Genomic DNA, 12827 nt, shown 5'->3' with positions numbered 1-12827 from the left:
TAATAAATTACATTACTCCCATACTGTAATTTTATTTTATGGTCAGTTTCAACTTTTTTTTCAAACACTATCAAATTAAAAGAGACCCAGGACACGATTGCTCGGATGCTGGAAGCATTGATAAAACCAAACACGGAAAGATCCCACTACAAAAATATCCCACTCTCGATCCTATCCAAATGAAATGGTTTATTTTTTATTTTTACTGAGAATGATGGAATTTTTTATTTTTTAAAATAGTTATTGCATGCTTGTCTATCTTATATAGTTATAGAATACAATTCAAATTAAAACTTTCGAATATTGTATAAATTGAGTTAAATGCCCAAGAGTGTACAATATCGTTATGCACAGTAGATATTTCGAAGAAGACAACTATATAGATTTCCAGAAGTTTAACAATTGGTTTTATTTTTTTTTTCCTTGGATAAGAAAAAACAACTGGCAACAAAAAGCCTCTAGGACACACAGAAGAGAAGCAATCGCAACGCCACGCTAACCAAGCTTCAGACGGAAGAGACTGCATCCACCTCAAATCTCTAGAAGAGTTCAGACGGAAGAGACTTGCAGACCAACCTCTGAATATTGACCAAGATTGTGCGTATCCTCCAAGGAGCACAAATGACTCCAGTAATCGAACCAATAGTTAAGCGCCTTTGAATCTCCCTCCACTTGCAGGATATTTAGACTTTTCTGATAGGCTGCTTCAAGACCACCAAGCAGAGCTTGGCCTTCAGCAACCAGCACATTCACAACACTAACCCTTCCTAGCGCCAGCTAGAATCGGAAATCCAGCATGATCCCAAATTACGAACCCACAATTAGATGCTTACGATAGTTATTGCCAATCACCAGATCGATTACAAACCCATCCAAGATTACAGACCCATCAGAATCAACTTGAAACCAGGATTATCGGTCGCCAATTTTTTACAGAAAATTTTATTTTAATCCTTGTCTAAGATTACATTTTGAATAAAACCTTTTCTAAGATTAAAAACTAATTTTAATCCTTGGCATTTAATTGTAATTTTTGAATATTAAATAGGTTGTGATAATTATTGGGTATTTTGTTTGTGGGTTATACATTGATTTCCCATAAATAATAAAAATGTTATTTGTCATATATTTTTCATCGTGCGTAAATTTCTCAATATTTATGTATATGTATATTACGTACATACGTATGTTTAGATACTATAGTTATGTATCGATATATTTGTACCGACACATTCGTACCAAAAGTTATGTACAAATACATTTGTACCGATACTTCTATACCTGAGAGTAAAATAAGGTACTTAAAGTTATGTACTGATACTTCCGTACCTATGAATAAAATAAGGCACTGAAAGTTATGTATAAATTGTTTTTGTTTTGTTGTTGATTTTTTTTAATAATAAGAAATTAAATTTTTATTAAATTTGTATCTATTAAAATGATTGGAGCACAAAAAAATACATTTATTATGGATGGGTAAAGAATTTAGAATGGTACCATAAATAATAGATGTGCTATAATTACTTATATGGTAAGTTTTAAAAATAAGGACTTATATTATATTTTAAAAATCACTCAGGTTAAAATCTAATTAAAAAGACTTAAAATCTAAAAGTTCCATTTTTTTGTTATATATGTATTTAGCCATTGTTTATAATTTCCTCTTACGTAATGCAAGGCAGAATACCATATTGTCTTACTTGTCGTCAATGGAAGAATAGCGGTGAACTAGGTAGCACACACGTAAACGTGGCAACAAGCACTACCAATATATGCCAATATGTGCATACACATACATAAGCATACCTAAAAACAAAGTCTAGTGCTACCTCTATTATGCAACTTCAATTGGTCTCGATGCATCCGTTAGATTAAACTAAACGTTTTTTTTTTATTCGAAAGAACGAGAAAGATTGCAAAGGAGATTCGATTTATCTGGATCTTTAAATATACATGTTAAATTGTATTATAGGTTAGCATACATGTTAAACTAGAATTTAGGTTGTATGATTTGAGGAAAGTTAATTACTAAAATATTATTTGACTGTCACATAGTCAAAGTTCTAAAAAAAACTCGACGCTAGTCGGGTGACGGGCTGGGCTTAGTGCCTAGGCGATTAGTCGGGGGCCTATGCGAACTAGACGGATGTAAATAAATTTATTATATATTGTATAAATAAGTGCATATTTATACTTATAAAACACACATAATTATATTGAGATACATAAGTTACATCATAAAATGACACATAAATTATAAAGTATTAGAACATATTGAAAACATGGAGAATAAGCATATAATGAGTGTTCATCCAATTATTCAACAAGTTTCTTACATTTTATTGAAAAATTAAAATGCAAAATAAAAGTTATCGATTTTCTATTGATGTGAGATTTGCAAACTAGGTTTAGGTGGGTGCCTAGGAAGGCTAGGCGGACATCTAAGCGGGTCTAGGAGCACATTCTTAATTTTCCAATGCCTAGGGACTAATCGGGGCGGTGACCCAGTGCCTAGGCGGTGTTAGGAGGAGATTTTTAGAATAGTGCACATACTGCTTGAATAAACCGGTCCATAAATTCATTATATTTTACAAAAACTCTAAACTTTATTTATTTATTTATTTATTTTTTTGTTTTTTGGGATTAAAAAATTATTTGCGTCCTAAATTAAATAAAATTATTTTCTTAAACTGAGTGTTAAATTGGATTTTTGTTCGTGAAAATTGTGTACCTGTTCAAACTAATGTACCAAATCGAAGGACTAAAACCAAAATTCAATCTCAGGCTTTGTTTCAATTAACGAAATAGTAAAGCAATCTTGTCCAAATGATGAAAATCAAGGTTTTAATTAATGTGCGAATGAACCAAAATCCCTTCTTCTCTTCGAGATTTTTTAATGTGTCCGGAATATGATACAATACGTCATATGTTATTAAACAATTAGAGACAATATATATATATATATACACTGTTGAAGACCGTTATGCCCTCGAAAGGTGTTAGAAACCATTACAATGGGCAAGAACAAGAGGAGGCTAGTCTATACCTTCATTAGGATTACACAAATATAAGGAAAAATAAACATCACGGAAAGTAAATATGCACCAAAAGGGCATATGTACACTACGTTACATATGCATCGTGACGTCTAAAATATTTATATAGAGCGATCGATCTCGACTGATTCAGGTACAATTAAGCAGGCAGCAGATGACCAAATATTCAAACTTCACATGTAACAAGTTGGCCGGGCATGGAGGGTTCGATGATTTTCTCGTTATGGCATGTTTGTGCATGCATATATTGGTCATTGTTATGCTCAGAGCTTGGATGAGCATCAGTACTATTGTCATGGGAGCTTACAGCTGCTTGGACTTGTACCTCCACCTCAGGCGTAGTAGTCAAAATTGTCATTTGCTTCACAACATCAGCTTTCTGTTCTGGTAGCTTCTTCTCCACATTTGTTTTGTTATTCCTGTACTTTGCATAGAGGGCCATCTGAACCAACCCAAAGGAGAAACCAACAATGTTTGGGGTCTGCAAGTGAAATGATCATGTGATTAGTTAATTAAGGCTAGCTAATATATTCTTATACAGAGGAAATTCTACATTAAATTTATGTAAGGAGTAAAATTCAAACTTAAGTGCAGATGAGAGCACATACTGCTCTAGCCGACAAGTCTGCTAAACCATGCAAAATATCAAAATAAATGCCATAACGTATTCTAATTAAGAGCTAGTTTGTAAGTGCTTTTAAAATGGCTGAAAGTGGTTTTGGTGAAAATATTTTTGGAATTAATCTTTAGTAAAAATGCAAGAAAATCTTGGAGCGCTTTCATTTATTTTAAAAGTGCTTCTTGAAGAAAGCACTTCAAGTACTTTTAGAATCTAAAAATATTTTCAGTCATCTTAAAAGTACTTCTAGATGAGCCCAAAATTTTCCGAACAATATTTTGGAGCTTCTTAAATAGTTCTTGTTGCTTTCTTATGTCACTAAATTAAACTTGGCGTAAGAGAGTGGTCCATTAGGGGATAGTGTTTGCATAACAAATGATTTTTTCCATTTCCTTATAATCATGCTTTTTAATTGAATTATTCTATGATTTAATTAACTTTTAACCTTCATGGATTTATTTTTATTTCGCCACAATATAAATCAATTAAAGGTTGATGTGATAAAAACGCATCGTAGCACACATTAACATATAATTACCAGTTTTTTTATTTATTATTATTTTAAAAATCAGCAAAGGAAAAGTCCACAATTAAGGACAGGTTAACCGTACACACCTAGCTAATTAGTTAAACAGAAATAGCCGTACACAAATAAAATGACTTACTGCAACGTAGAGATCCTTGAGGAGTAAGCCATAGCTGAGCCACATAACGGCACTTAGGGTGAGGAAGAAGGATAAATTAAACGGCATGAACTCCACGCTCTTGGTGTGGATAACCATTTTCTGCACAACACAAAATAAAAAATCGTGCATGTATTAAATCTTAATGCATAGAAAATTTGAGATTTTGTTTAAACCTTTAAATATTTGAAAACAGTACTTGCTTAATCAATTACCATGACGCTTAAAGGTGCTGCAAAGACACTGACAGAGAAAGTCACACAAACCCATCCTAGAACTGCGACGCGGGTCGGCCCTTGTGATAAGAAGTGAGCCAGTAGAAGAATAAAGCAAAATCCCCCAAAGTTCACCAGAAAAAGCAGCCTCAGAGTGGACACCTGCAACACAAATTTGATTTATTAATTCTAAATAAGTCCTTTATACAAGTCATATCCTACCTTGAATTCAGCTAGACTAATGGGAGGGGAATTCAAACTGCGAAAAACGCACACTGCTCTAGCAACTCTGCAGTAATTCCTTTAAACTTAATATGCAGATTTGTTCAAGAGAGAGAGAGAGAGAGAGAGAAGATAACACTACTCACCCTCGCTTGCTTAGTTGCATATGTAAGGTAAATTGCAATATAAATGGTCTCTATGACACAACCGAATGAGTTGATGGTGATGAGAAGGATCTCATTAGACTTGAGGAATGCATAGTATATCCATATCGTTGCAGTGAACAGTGCAAACACATATGGAACTGATTGAAATCCCTCCGTCGATTTCTTCTTATACACCCTCCAAAATGTCGGCCTGCACCGCCCAAAAAATTAGTCCAAAAAAAAAAAAAAAAAAAAAAAACCTCATTGTAATTCCTCATTATCCCTGAAATAAATTAATAAGAAAAGAAACTTACAGCGGAGCTAGAAAAACGATGAACGAGGCAATGTTGCCTGTTTAATTGAAAATGGTAAGAAGAAAGAAAGTTAGTTTCTCTTCAAATAAAGTAAAATCAGGAAAACTAAAGGGAAACGATTTTGCACAATTCAGTTTATTTCGTCTCTTATTCAATTCAAAGATCATAGATAAGTAGGGCTTGGCGTGCAGGGAGAGACAAAGAGTTGCGAAACCAATGACAATGCTAATATATTGTTATACCTAGAACGCCAAAGGCAAAAGCCAATGGATGGTGAGAAGTTGATGCAGACATGGTAGCTGGCTAGAGTTCTCTCTTTGGAGATGTGTAGCAAATGAAACTGAAACTGAGAGTGAAGGAAGAGGGTTATATACGAAGCTATATAGCTTAGCTCTATATCCTCTTTCTTTATATCTCTGATATTCCAAGTCTTTGCCACGAGATCATGAATAGAAAGAGTCCTTGGTATTTATATAGAAAGAAGTTGGGGCTATGTTGTTGCATGAAGGCTGAATTGTGATGATTAGTTTATTAGCGTTTGGCATTAGGTACAATAAGCATATATGTGAGTGCCAACTCAGCAAAGGTGAGTCGGTATTTTTAACTATTGTGCAACACACTTACACACTTACGTTACATATTTAGAAAGATTGCCTTCCTTAGCACCTCTTTCACGTGAAACCTTCCTAAGCAACTTCCTTTTTCGATTTATCACTTTCTATTGCTTTTAGCTGTTTCTTTTGGGGTACCCCCGGCTCTTTGGCCTTTGGCAGTACTTTCATGCTCGTTCAACCCCAAACCCTAACAATATTTCCAAAAACTTCTCAATAAATTTTCTTCTATCATGCTTGTTGATTCTATATTGATCGCATCTTTCATAGTAGTAATATAATGGTCTCAAAAGGATTCTCAAGTTTTATTCATTAATGGATTAACTATATATGAAATATGACATTAAAAATTTGTATCTGGTTAACAGTGACGAAGGTTGTAATCATGTCCAAATATGAATGGATGTAGTTTTCACTAAAATTGTTCATTTAGATATTTCCGAAAAGCAAATCATAAGTTCTTCACTCAATCGGAGCAATATGGTTGTTATGCTAATTATCGAACTTATTGAAGAGATGAAATATAACAAAATTACAGATAATATTCTTTATCAGCGGTTGAATCGATCACCAAAAGAGGAATTATGGCAAAATTAATTATGATACGCAAACTTTCGAAGAGAAGCAAATGAAAGGTTTTTATTAAAACTATTGTAGAATTGGGAGTGAAATTTTCACCCTGTACATGTCATAAATAGAACTAGTACATGCCCACACACAAAGTGTGTGAAATTTTTTATTTAATTTTTAAAATTGAAGGAGAGAAGAAGACAATGAGAAAGAACGTAGGAGCGGCGAGAGACAGAGAGAGGAAGAGATATTTATTTTTTATTTTTTAAAATTAAAGATATTAAATCACTTGTAGGTGATGCTTTAACAAAAAAAAAAAAGAAATTGTTTTGCAAAATTACATTACTGCCCTTAATTTTTTTGATATGATAGAACACTAAATAATCTTTTTACCTTCTTTTGGTTGACAAAAAATATTCTATTAATATGTAATTTAAATATGTAGTTTAGGTTTAAAATCTCCTAAAAAAATCAATTATTTCCATCATAACAGTTTGGAATATGAAATTTTAGATTTTTGTACGTTTTGATGTAAGTCCCTAGCAGTTCTCTTCTCAAAAAAGTGAGAAAGGCGAACTTGCCTTTTTAAAGAAATTTTTATCAACATTTAGACGAGAGACGTAATCTATTATTAAATAATAAATAGATATGATACATCTCTCTTTTTTATTTGTTTATTAGTAAGAAAAGAGGGAATGATTCGAAACAATTACAATAATTTAAGAAAAGAGGGAGTTTCAAACCCGAAACGCATGAGTAAAAACTCAATACCCTATTTACTAGAATATTAAGCTACATACAAATAAATAATAAATATATATGATACATGTAAAACTACTCATAATAATTTAATCATACAAGAAATCCACAGCTGGGGAAATATTCAAGCCTAAGGAGTTCAAGTCATGACATCTGTGAAGCAAAATTTACTTCTTAATATTTGGTGGGCGATTATAGCATAGAAAAAAAAGGGTATTGCGCTCTATCTTATATAGTTTTTGACCATCACGCGTGAACAGGGGATTCAAAGTGACCATGTTTTGATTGCTACAAATGGCAGCATTGATCCCATGACAAGTATATGTATCTACCTGTTTACATAAGTATATTGCTAAAAAACCACAAACCCCCTTTGAGTTCCTTCCTTTGGTTTAATCTTATTGTAAGTACGGGTTTGTGAATGGTTGAATACAGAAAAAATCTAAAAATTGGAAATTTAGATTTAATAAGATGTTTGTGTGATTGCTTTTTGGTGGTTTTAAATAGTAAAGAAGCACTGGGAAGTGGTAGGTGTGGGATTTAGAATATGGTCCGCCTAATAAAGGATAAGATTTCCAAGTATATCGATGATGGTTTGGTACGGTTAATTAATTAAGATTAGCTAGCTTACTGTACCTCCTATATCTGTGATTTGTAAAAGAATTATTGTCCCATCGTGTTATTAATTTTTATAAAATATTGATGAAGATATCTTATGACAAGTTCAGGTGATTACTGTTGCTGCTAGGATGTGAGATGATCGTCATTTTTTATAAGGAGAATTTTATTTGAACCTATGTAATATCTTTGTATATTTAATTTATTCTCTGCATCCATATTATTTGCAATTAAAGAATTAGTATCTCTTTAAACTCAAATTTATTACCCAAACTACCCTTCCAAACTCAATTCAAAGTGTAAAATTATCTTTACACCCATTTATAAAATAAAATCTCAAATTAAATTGGACCTAACAGAAAAAAAAAAAAAAAAAAATCCCCTTATAGATAACTAGCTTGAATTTGGGTACATATAAAAATGTTCTATATATTATTGGCTTATTGAATGTTAATAATTTGAAAAATTGATCAGTTTTTCACTTGAAGTATTCCAAAATTTTCTTGAAAGTTCCCTTCTCCACAATTCGAAGCTCAAGAGGCCGGATTGAATTGCTTCTCCTCGAGACCATATAGCCATGATCCAAAAATGTTGCATCCATTTTTCTACAACATTCACAAAGAACTCTCTCTTCAACTTATCCTTTGCCCTCCTAGTATATTATGGAGTGGCCTGGTTTTGGGACATCAAATCTGCATGGCTCGTGATATCGATTAGCTTGGCTTTTGACTTGCTCAATAGTTCAGATCCTTTATGGACCACCATTTGAAGGTTCTTTTTAGTGTTTTTGTCTATGTTTACTATCAATATTAATTGATAGTGTTTTGTAAAAATGGTGATAGGGTTTGATTATTGGGGGCGCGTTTATTGATAAATTTAGTTTTAATGTTAATTTCATCTTTTACTTGATGATAATTATGCAATAGAGGAAAAAAAAAATTTCATTTATAATTTAAGTTTGGTGTAGAAAGAGGTTAAGTGGGTTCAAATAAAATTTCTCTTTTTATTATTTATAATTATAGCAATGCTTTGATAAATTCCGAGGTAGTAGTACTGCGCTAATTGACCTGCACTAGGTTTTCCAAGCTAATTTCAGTCCCAGGGCCCAAACCTTAACGAGATCCTAATGTAATACATACACGAGCACGCACGAACAGGAGAGAGATGTTAAAAGGTCCCAATTAAGAACAACGCTGTTTTACCTTAGCTGTTTGCACTGCACATGAGTGTAAGTTTTTGAAAGACGATAATTTTATTAAAGAACCTTATTGAATTGTACTAAGATCCTCAAGCATAATGTCCTGGAGAAAAGCATGAGGATCCGCTAGCCACACTTCATCAGTGTTCAGTGGCAAACCTTAATGAACCAAACGATGAGCCGCATCATTAGCTTTGCTAAAAACATGATATGGAACCAAGCTCACGCATTCAACAAAAGAAAACCGTAAATCTGCAACCAAGCTCAGCCGCCGGCCCCTTGATAAGGTCCAATTCGACCTTAACTAGGAGCTGCAAGGTTATCAATGGCGAGAGGGATAGAGGAGGAAGAAGAAGAAGAAGAAGAAGAAGAAGATGATGATGAAGGAGCTGAGCTTCATTTCGTAATTTTGTAAAATATTTCTTTAATGAAATTGACCGTTACAACTTTCATGCCCAAAGTGTGCTCTTATGCCACTCCTTACATCACTTGCCAGCTGGCAATCTACTAGAAACTCACAAAAAGACAAGAAACAAACCCACACAACTAATAGCCTCTAACTGTAATTAAAATAACTGAAAATATGAGTACACCTTAGGAATTCAATTTTCTTTAACTAAAACTCATCACGGTAAATTTTTATTTAAAAAATCTAATGATTAGGCTCCAACTAAGCAATATTCATAATTAAGTTTGACTTTGCAAAATTTGTATTTTTGGATGTTTAATAACACTTACTTTGGATCTCTCACTTATTATCTACATTTATTTTACATTATTTCATTCAATTAAATATCTTCAAATAACTTATGGGGATTTGGAAAAAAATTTAAATGTCATGATTCTTATGCATTTAATAACAAAAATTTACATGATACCAATGTTTCTTATATAGTTGTTTTCACATGATGCTACCAAGTAAATTAGTATTTCCTACAAATATAAAAAATTTATTTTATTCAAACTATCCATATTTTAAATATAACATAGGTAAATTAACAATATAAGTTCCTAGTAAATTATGTAACGATACATGCAAAATAATTTACCTACAAAATAAAAGAATGTTGATTGATTGCACACTCTATATAATTATAACAAAATATGGCTAGTATATATATGTATTATCACATGAAAAATAATTTACCTACAAAATAAATAAATCTTTTTAGCCAATTGATTCAAAATTAATTAATTACATATTATTTTACATAAAAATATAGATAAATTATTTGCACACATATAAATAATTTTAACAAAATGTGTGTAACATCCCACATCACCCAGGGGAGTGATCCTTAAATGTATATTCCCATTCCTAACTAGCACGAGGTATTTTGGGAGCTCACTCGCTTCGGGTTCCGTAGGAACTCCGAAGTTAAGCGAGAAGGGGGCTAGAGCAATCCCATGATGGATGACCCACTGGAAAGTTGCTCGTGAATTCCCAAAAACAAAACCGTGAGGGAATGGTAAGCCCAAAACGGACAATATCGTGCTACGGTGGTGGAGCGGGCCCGGGAAGTGATCCGACTCGAGCCGGGATGTGACAATTGGTATTAGAGCCTAACCGTGGTCGTGGTGTGCCGACGAGGACGTCGGGCCCCTAAGGGGGGTGGATTGTAACATCCCACATCGCCCAGGGGAGTGATCCTTAAATGTATATTTCCATCTCTACCTAGCATAAGGTCTTTTGGGAGCTCATTAGCTTCGGATTCCATAGGAACTCCGAAGTTAAGTGAGAAGGGGGCTAGAGCAATCCCATGATGGGTGACTGGGAAGTTGCTTGTGAGTTCTCAAAAACAAAATCGTGAGGGAATGGTAAGCCCAAAGCGGACAATATCGTGCTACGGTGGTGGAGCGGGCCCGGGAAGTGGTCCCCCCCCGGGCCGGGATGTGACAATTTGGTATCAGAGCCTAACCCTGGTCGTGGTGTGCCAATGAGGACGTCGGGCCCCTAAGGGGGGTGGATTGTGACATCCCACATCATCTAGGGGAGTGATCCTTAAATGTATATTCCCATTCCTACCTAGCACGAGGCCTTTTGGGAGCTCACTGGCTTCGGGTTCCGTAGGAACTCCGAAGTTAAACGAGAAGGGGGCTAGAGCAATCCCATGATGGGTAACCCATTGGGAAGTTGCTCGTGAGTTTCCAAAAACAAAACCGTGAGGGAATGGTAAGCCCAAAGCGGACAATATCGTGCTACGGTGGTGGAGCGGGCCCGGGAAGTGATCCGCCTCGGGCCAGGATGTGACAATTGGTATCAGAGCCTAACCTTGGTCGTGGTGTGCCGACGAGGATGTCGGGCCCCTAAAGAGGGTGGATTGTAACATTCCACATCGCCTAGGGGAGTGATCCTTAAATGTATATTTCCATCTCTACCTAGCATGAGGCCTTTTGGGAGCTCATTGGCTTCAGATTCCGTAGGAACTCCGAAGTTAAGCGAGAAGAGGGCTAGAGCAATCCCATGATGGGTGACCCACTAGGAAGTTGCTTGTGAGTTCCCAAAAACAAAACCGTGAGGGAATGGTAAGCCCAAAGTGAACAATATCGTGCTACGGTAGTGGGGCGGGGATGTGACAATGTGCCTAATACATACAAGCAAAATAATTTACCTACAATGATTGTCAAACAAATAAAAGAAATGAAACATATGATGGTAAGAGAAGTATAAAGTGGATAATTTTATAATAATAAGGCACTTATTTCCCACAATTATGGTGGATAATGAAATTCATTAACATAATTAGAGTGTTGTGGCACAATTGTAGACAGTTTGAAAATAATAGGTATTTATTTCTTTACATGGCAGTCTACTTCAAATATGGGTTTTATTTGGATGTTTAAAATGAGGCTGGTTTTTGTCAAAGAAATAAGTGTTGCATGGGCTTATATCTAAGGGACCCTTCAAATAATCACAGTTCATATCATTTTCCCCTTCTTAGAGGACAACCTTGTCCTCAAGGTTTACTTAAAATTTAAATTCCGGGAATCGAACAGCCATGAAGTCATCCTAGTCTATCCAAGTAGCTTCCTCTTTGCTGCTGCCCTCCCATTGTACAAGCAAGCAACTGAACTCACGCTACATTGCTTTTCTTGTAAATCCTCCTCTGAAGCACTGATGAAGGACTTTGCTGATTAAACCATCATCTGTGACTGTAGGCAGAGTGGCCGCAGGTGTTACATTTGATCCCAAATTCTTCTTAAGGCAATTGACATGGAATACAAGGTGAAGTTTGCTTCCATCACGCAATTTCAGTCCATAAGCAACCTATCCAATTCTGTCCAAAACTTCAAAAGAACCATAGAACTTAGGTTGCAGCTTGTGGAATGAAATTTCTTGCAGAGGTGGTGGTGTAGTAGCATTGTGAGTGAGTATGTACTTCTCAGATCCTATTGCAAACTTCATAGTCAGTAATTGAAATCCTACAGCATTGGACTAACTGAGGACAACCACTGCACTTCTAGAACCACACCACAACCCCCAAGTGGTAGAGAATATAAATCAAGTGCACACTTATATCCTCCTAACTCAAGAGAACCATTTCTATAACACCCTTGGCTCCTAACTTTACCCCAATCAACAATCATGACATCAAAAGGTTTGGAGTCATGCAACTGCCATCCCAACCTTTTCACCAATTTAGAGTCAACAGAGTTGTGTGTACTTCCCGAGTCCGGTAAAATCCTCACATGATGATTTCCAACTAATCTATATCCACTTTCATGGTTTGCACTGTTTGTTCAGCATTGGTGTCGTAAAATGCACACTTACTGAGTTCCATTTGTTGTAACAAAGCAACAATTCATCATTAGAAT

General features: G+C 34.9%; 1 protein-coding gene across 1 annotated transcript; it reads right to left on the bottom strand.

Moving 5' to 3' along the window:
* Positions 1 to 3025: 3025 nt before the first annotated feature.
* Positions 3026 to 5677, bottom strand: LOC103939471 (bidirectional sugar transporter N3-like). Its single transcript, XM_018645545.2, has 6 exons — positions 5498 to 5677; positions 5256 to 5292; positions 4942 to 5152; positions 4574 to 4735; positions 4341 to 4460; positions 3026 to 3537 (listed from the first exon to the last, which is right to left on the bottom strand). The coding sequence occupies exons 1-6, from the start codon at positions 5547 to 5549 to the stop codon at positions 3223 to 3225; spliced, it is 897 nt and encodes a 298-aa protein (XP_018501061.1). The 5' UTR covers positions 5550 to 5677; the 3' UTR covers positions 3026 to 3222.
* Positions 5678 to 12827: the final 7150 nt, after the last annotated feature.

Source organism: the organism of the source record quoted next, unplaced genomic scaffold (assembly GCF_019419815.1).
Source record: "Pyrus x bretschneideri cultivar Hongxiangsu unplaced genomic scaffold, Pyrus_bretschneideri_v1 Contig3, whole genome shotgun sequence".
In the NCBI taxonomy this organism is placed as follows: domain Eukaryota; kingdom Viridiplantae; phylum Streptophyta; class Magnoliopsida; order Rosales; family Rosaceae; genus Pyrus; species Pyrus x bretschneideri.
Note: the sequence above shows the minus strand (reverse complement) of the source record. Positions and strands in the feature narration are given on the sequence as shown.

Excerpts from the sequence above, each read along its gene's own strand:
- LOC103939471 (XM_018645545.2), bottom strand. The coding sequence starts at position 5,549 with ATGTCTGCATCAACTTCTCACCATCCATTGGCTTTTGCCTTTGGCGTT. Across the intron at positions 4,736-4,941 it reads ATGCAACTAAGCAAGCGAGG|GTGTCCACTCTGAGGCTGCT; the intron begins GTGAGTAGTGTT and ends TTTGTGTTGCAG. Across the intron at positions 3,538-4,340 it reads TCAAGGATCTCTACGTTGCA|ACCCCAAACATTGTTGGTTT; the intron begins GTAAGTCATTTT and ends TTTCACTTGCAG.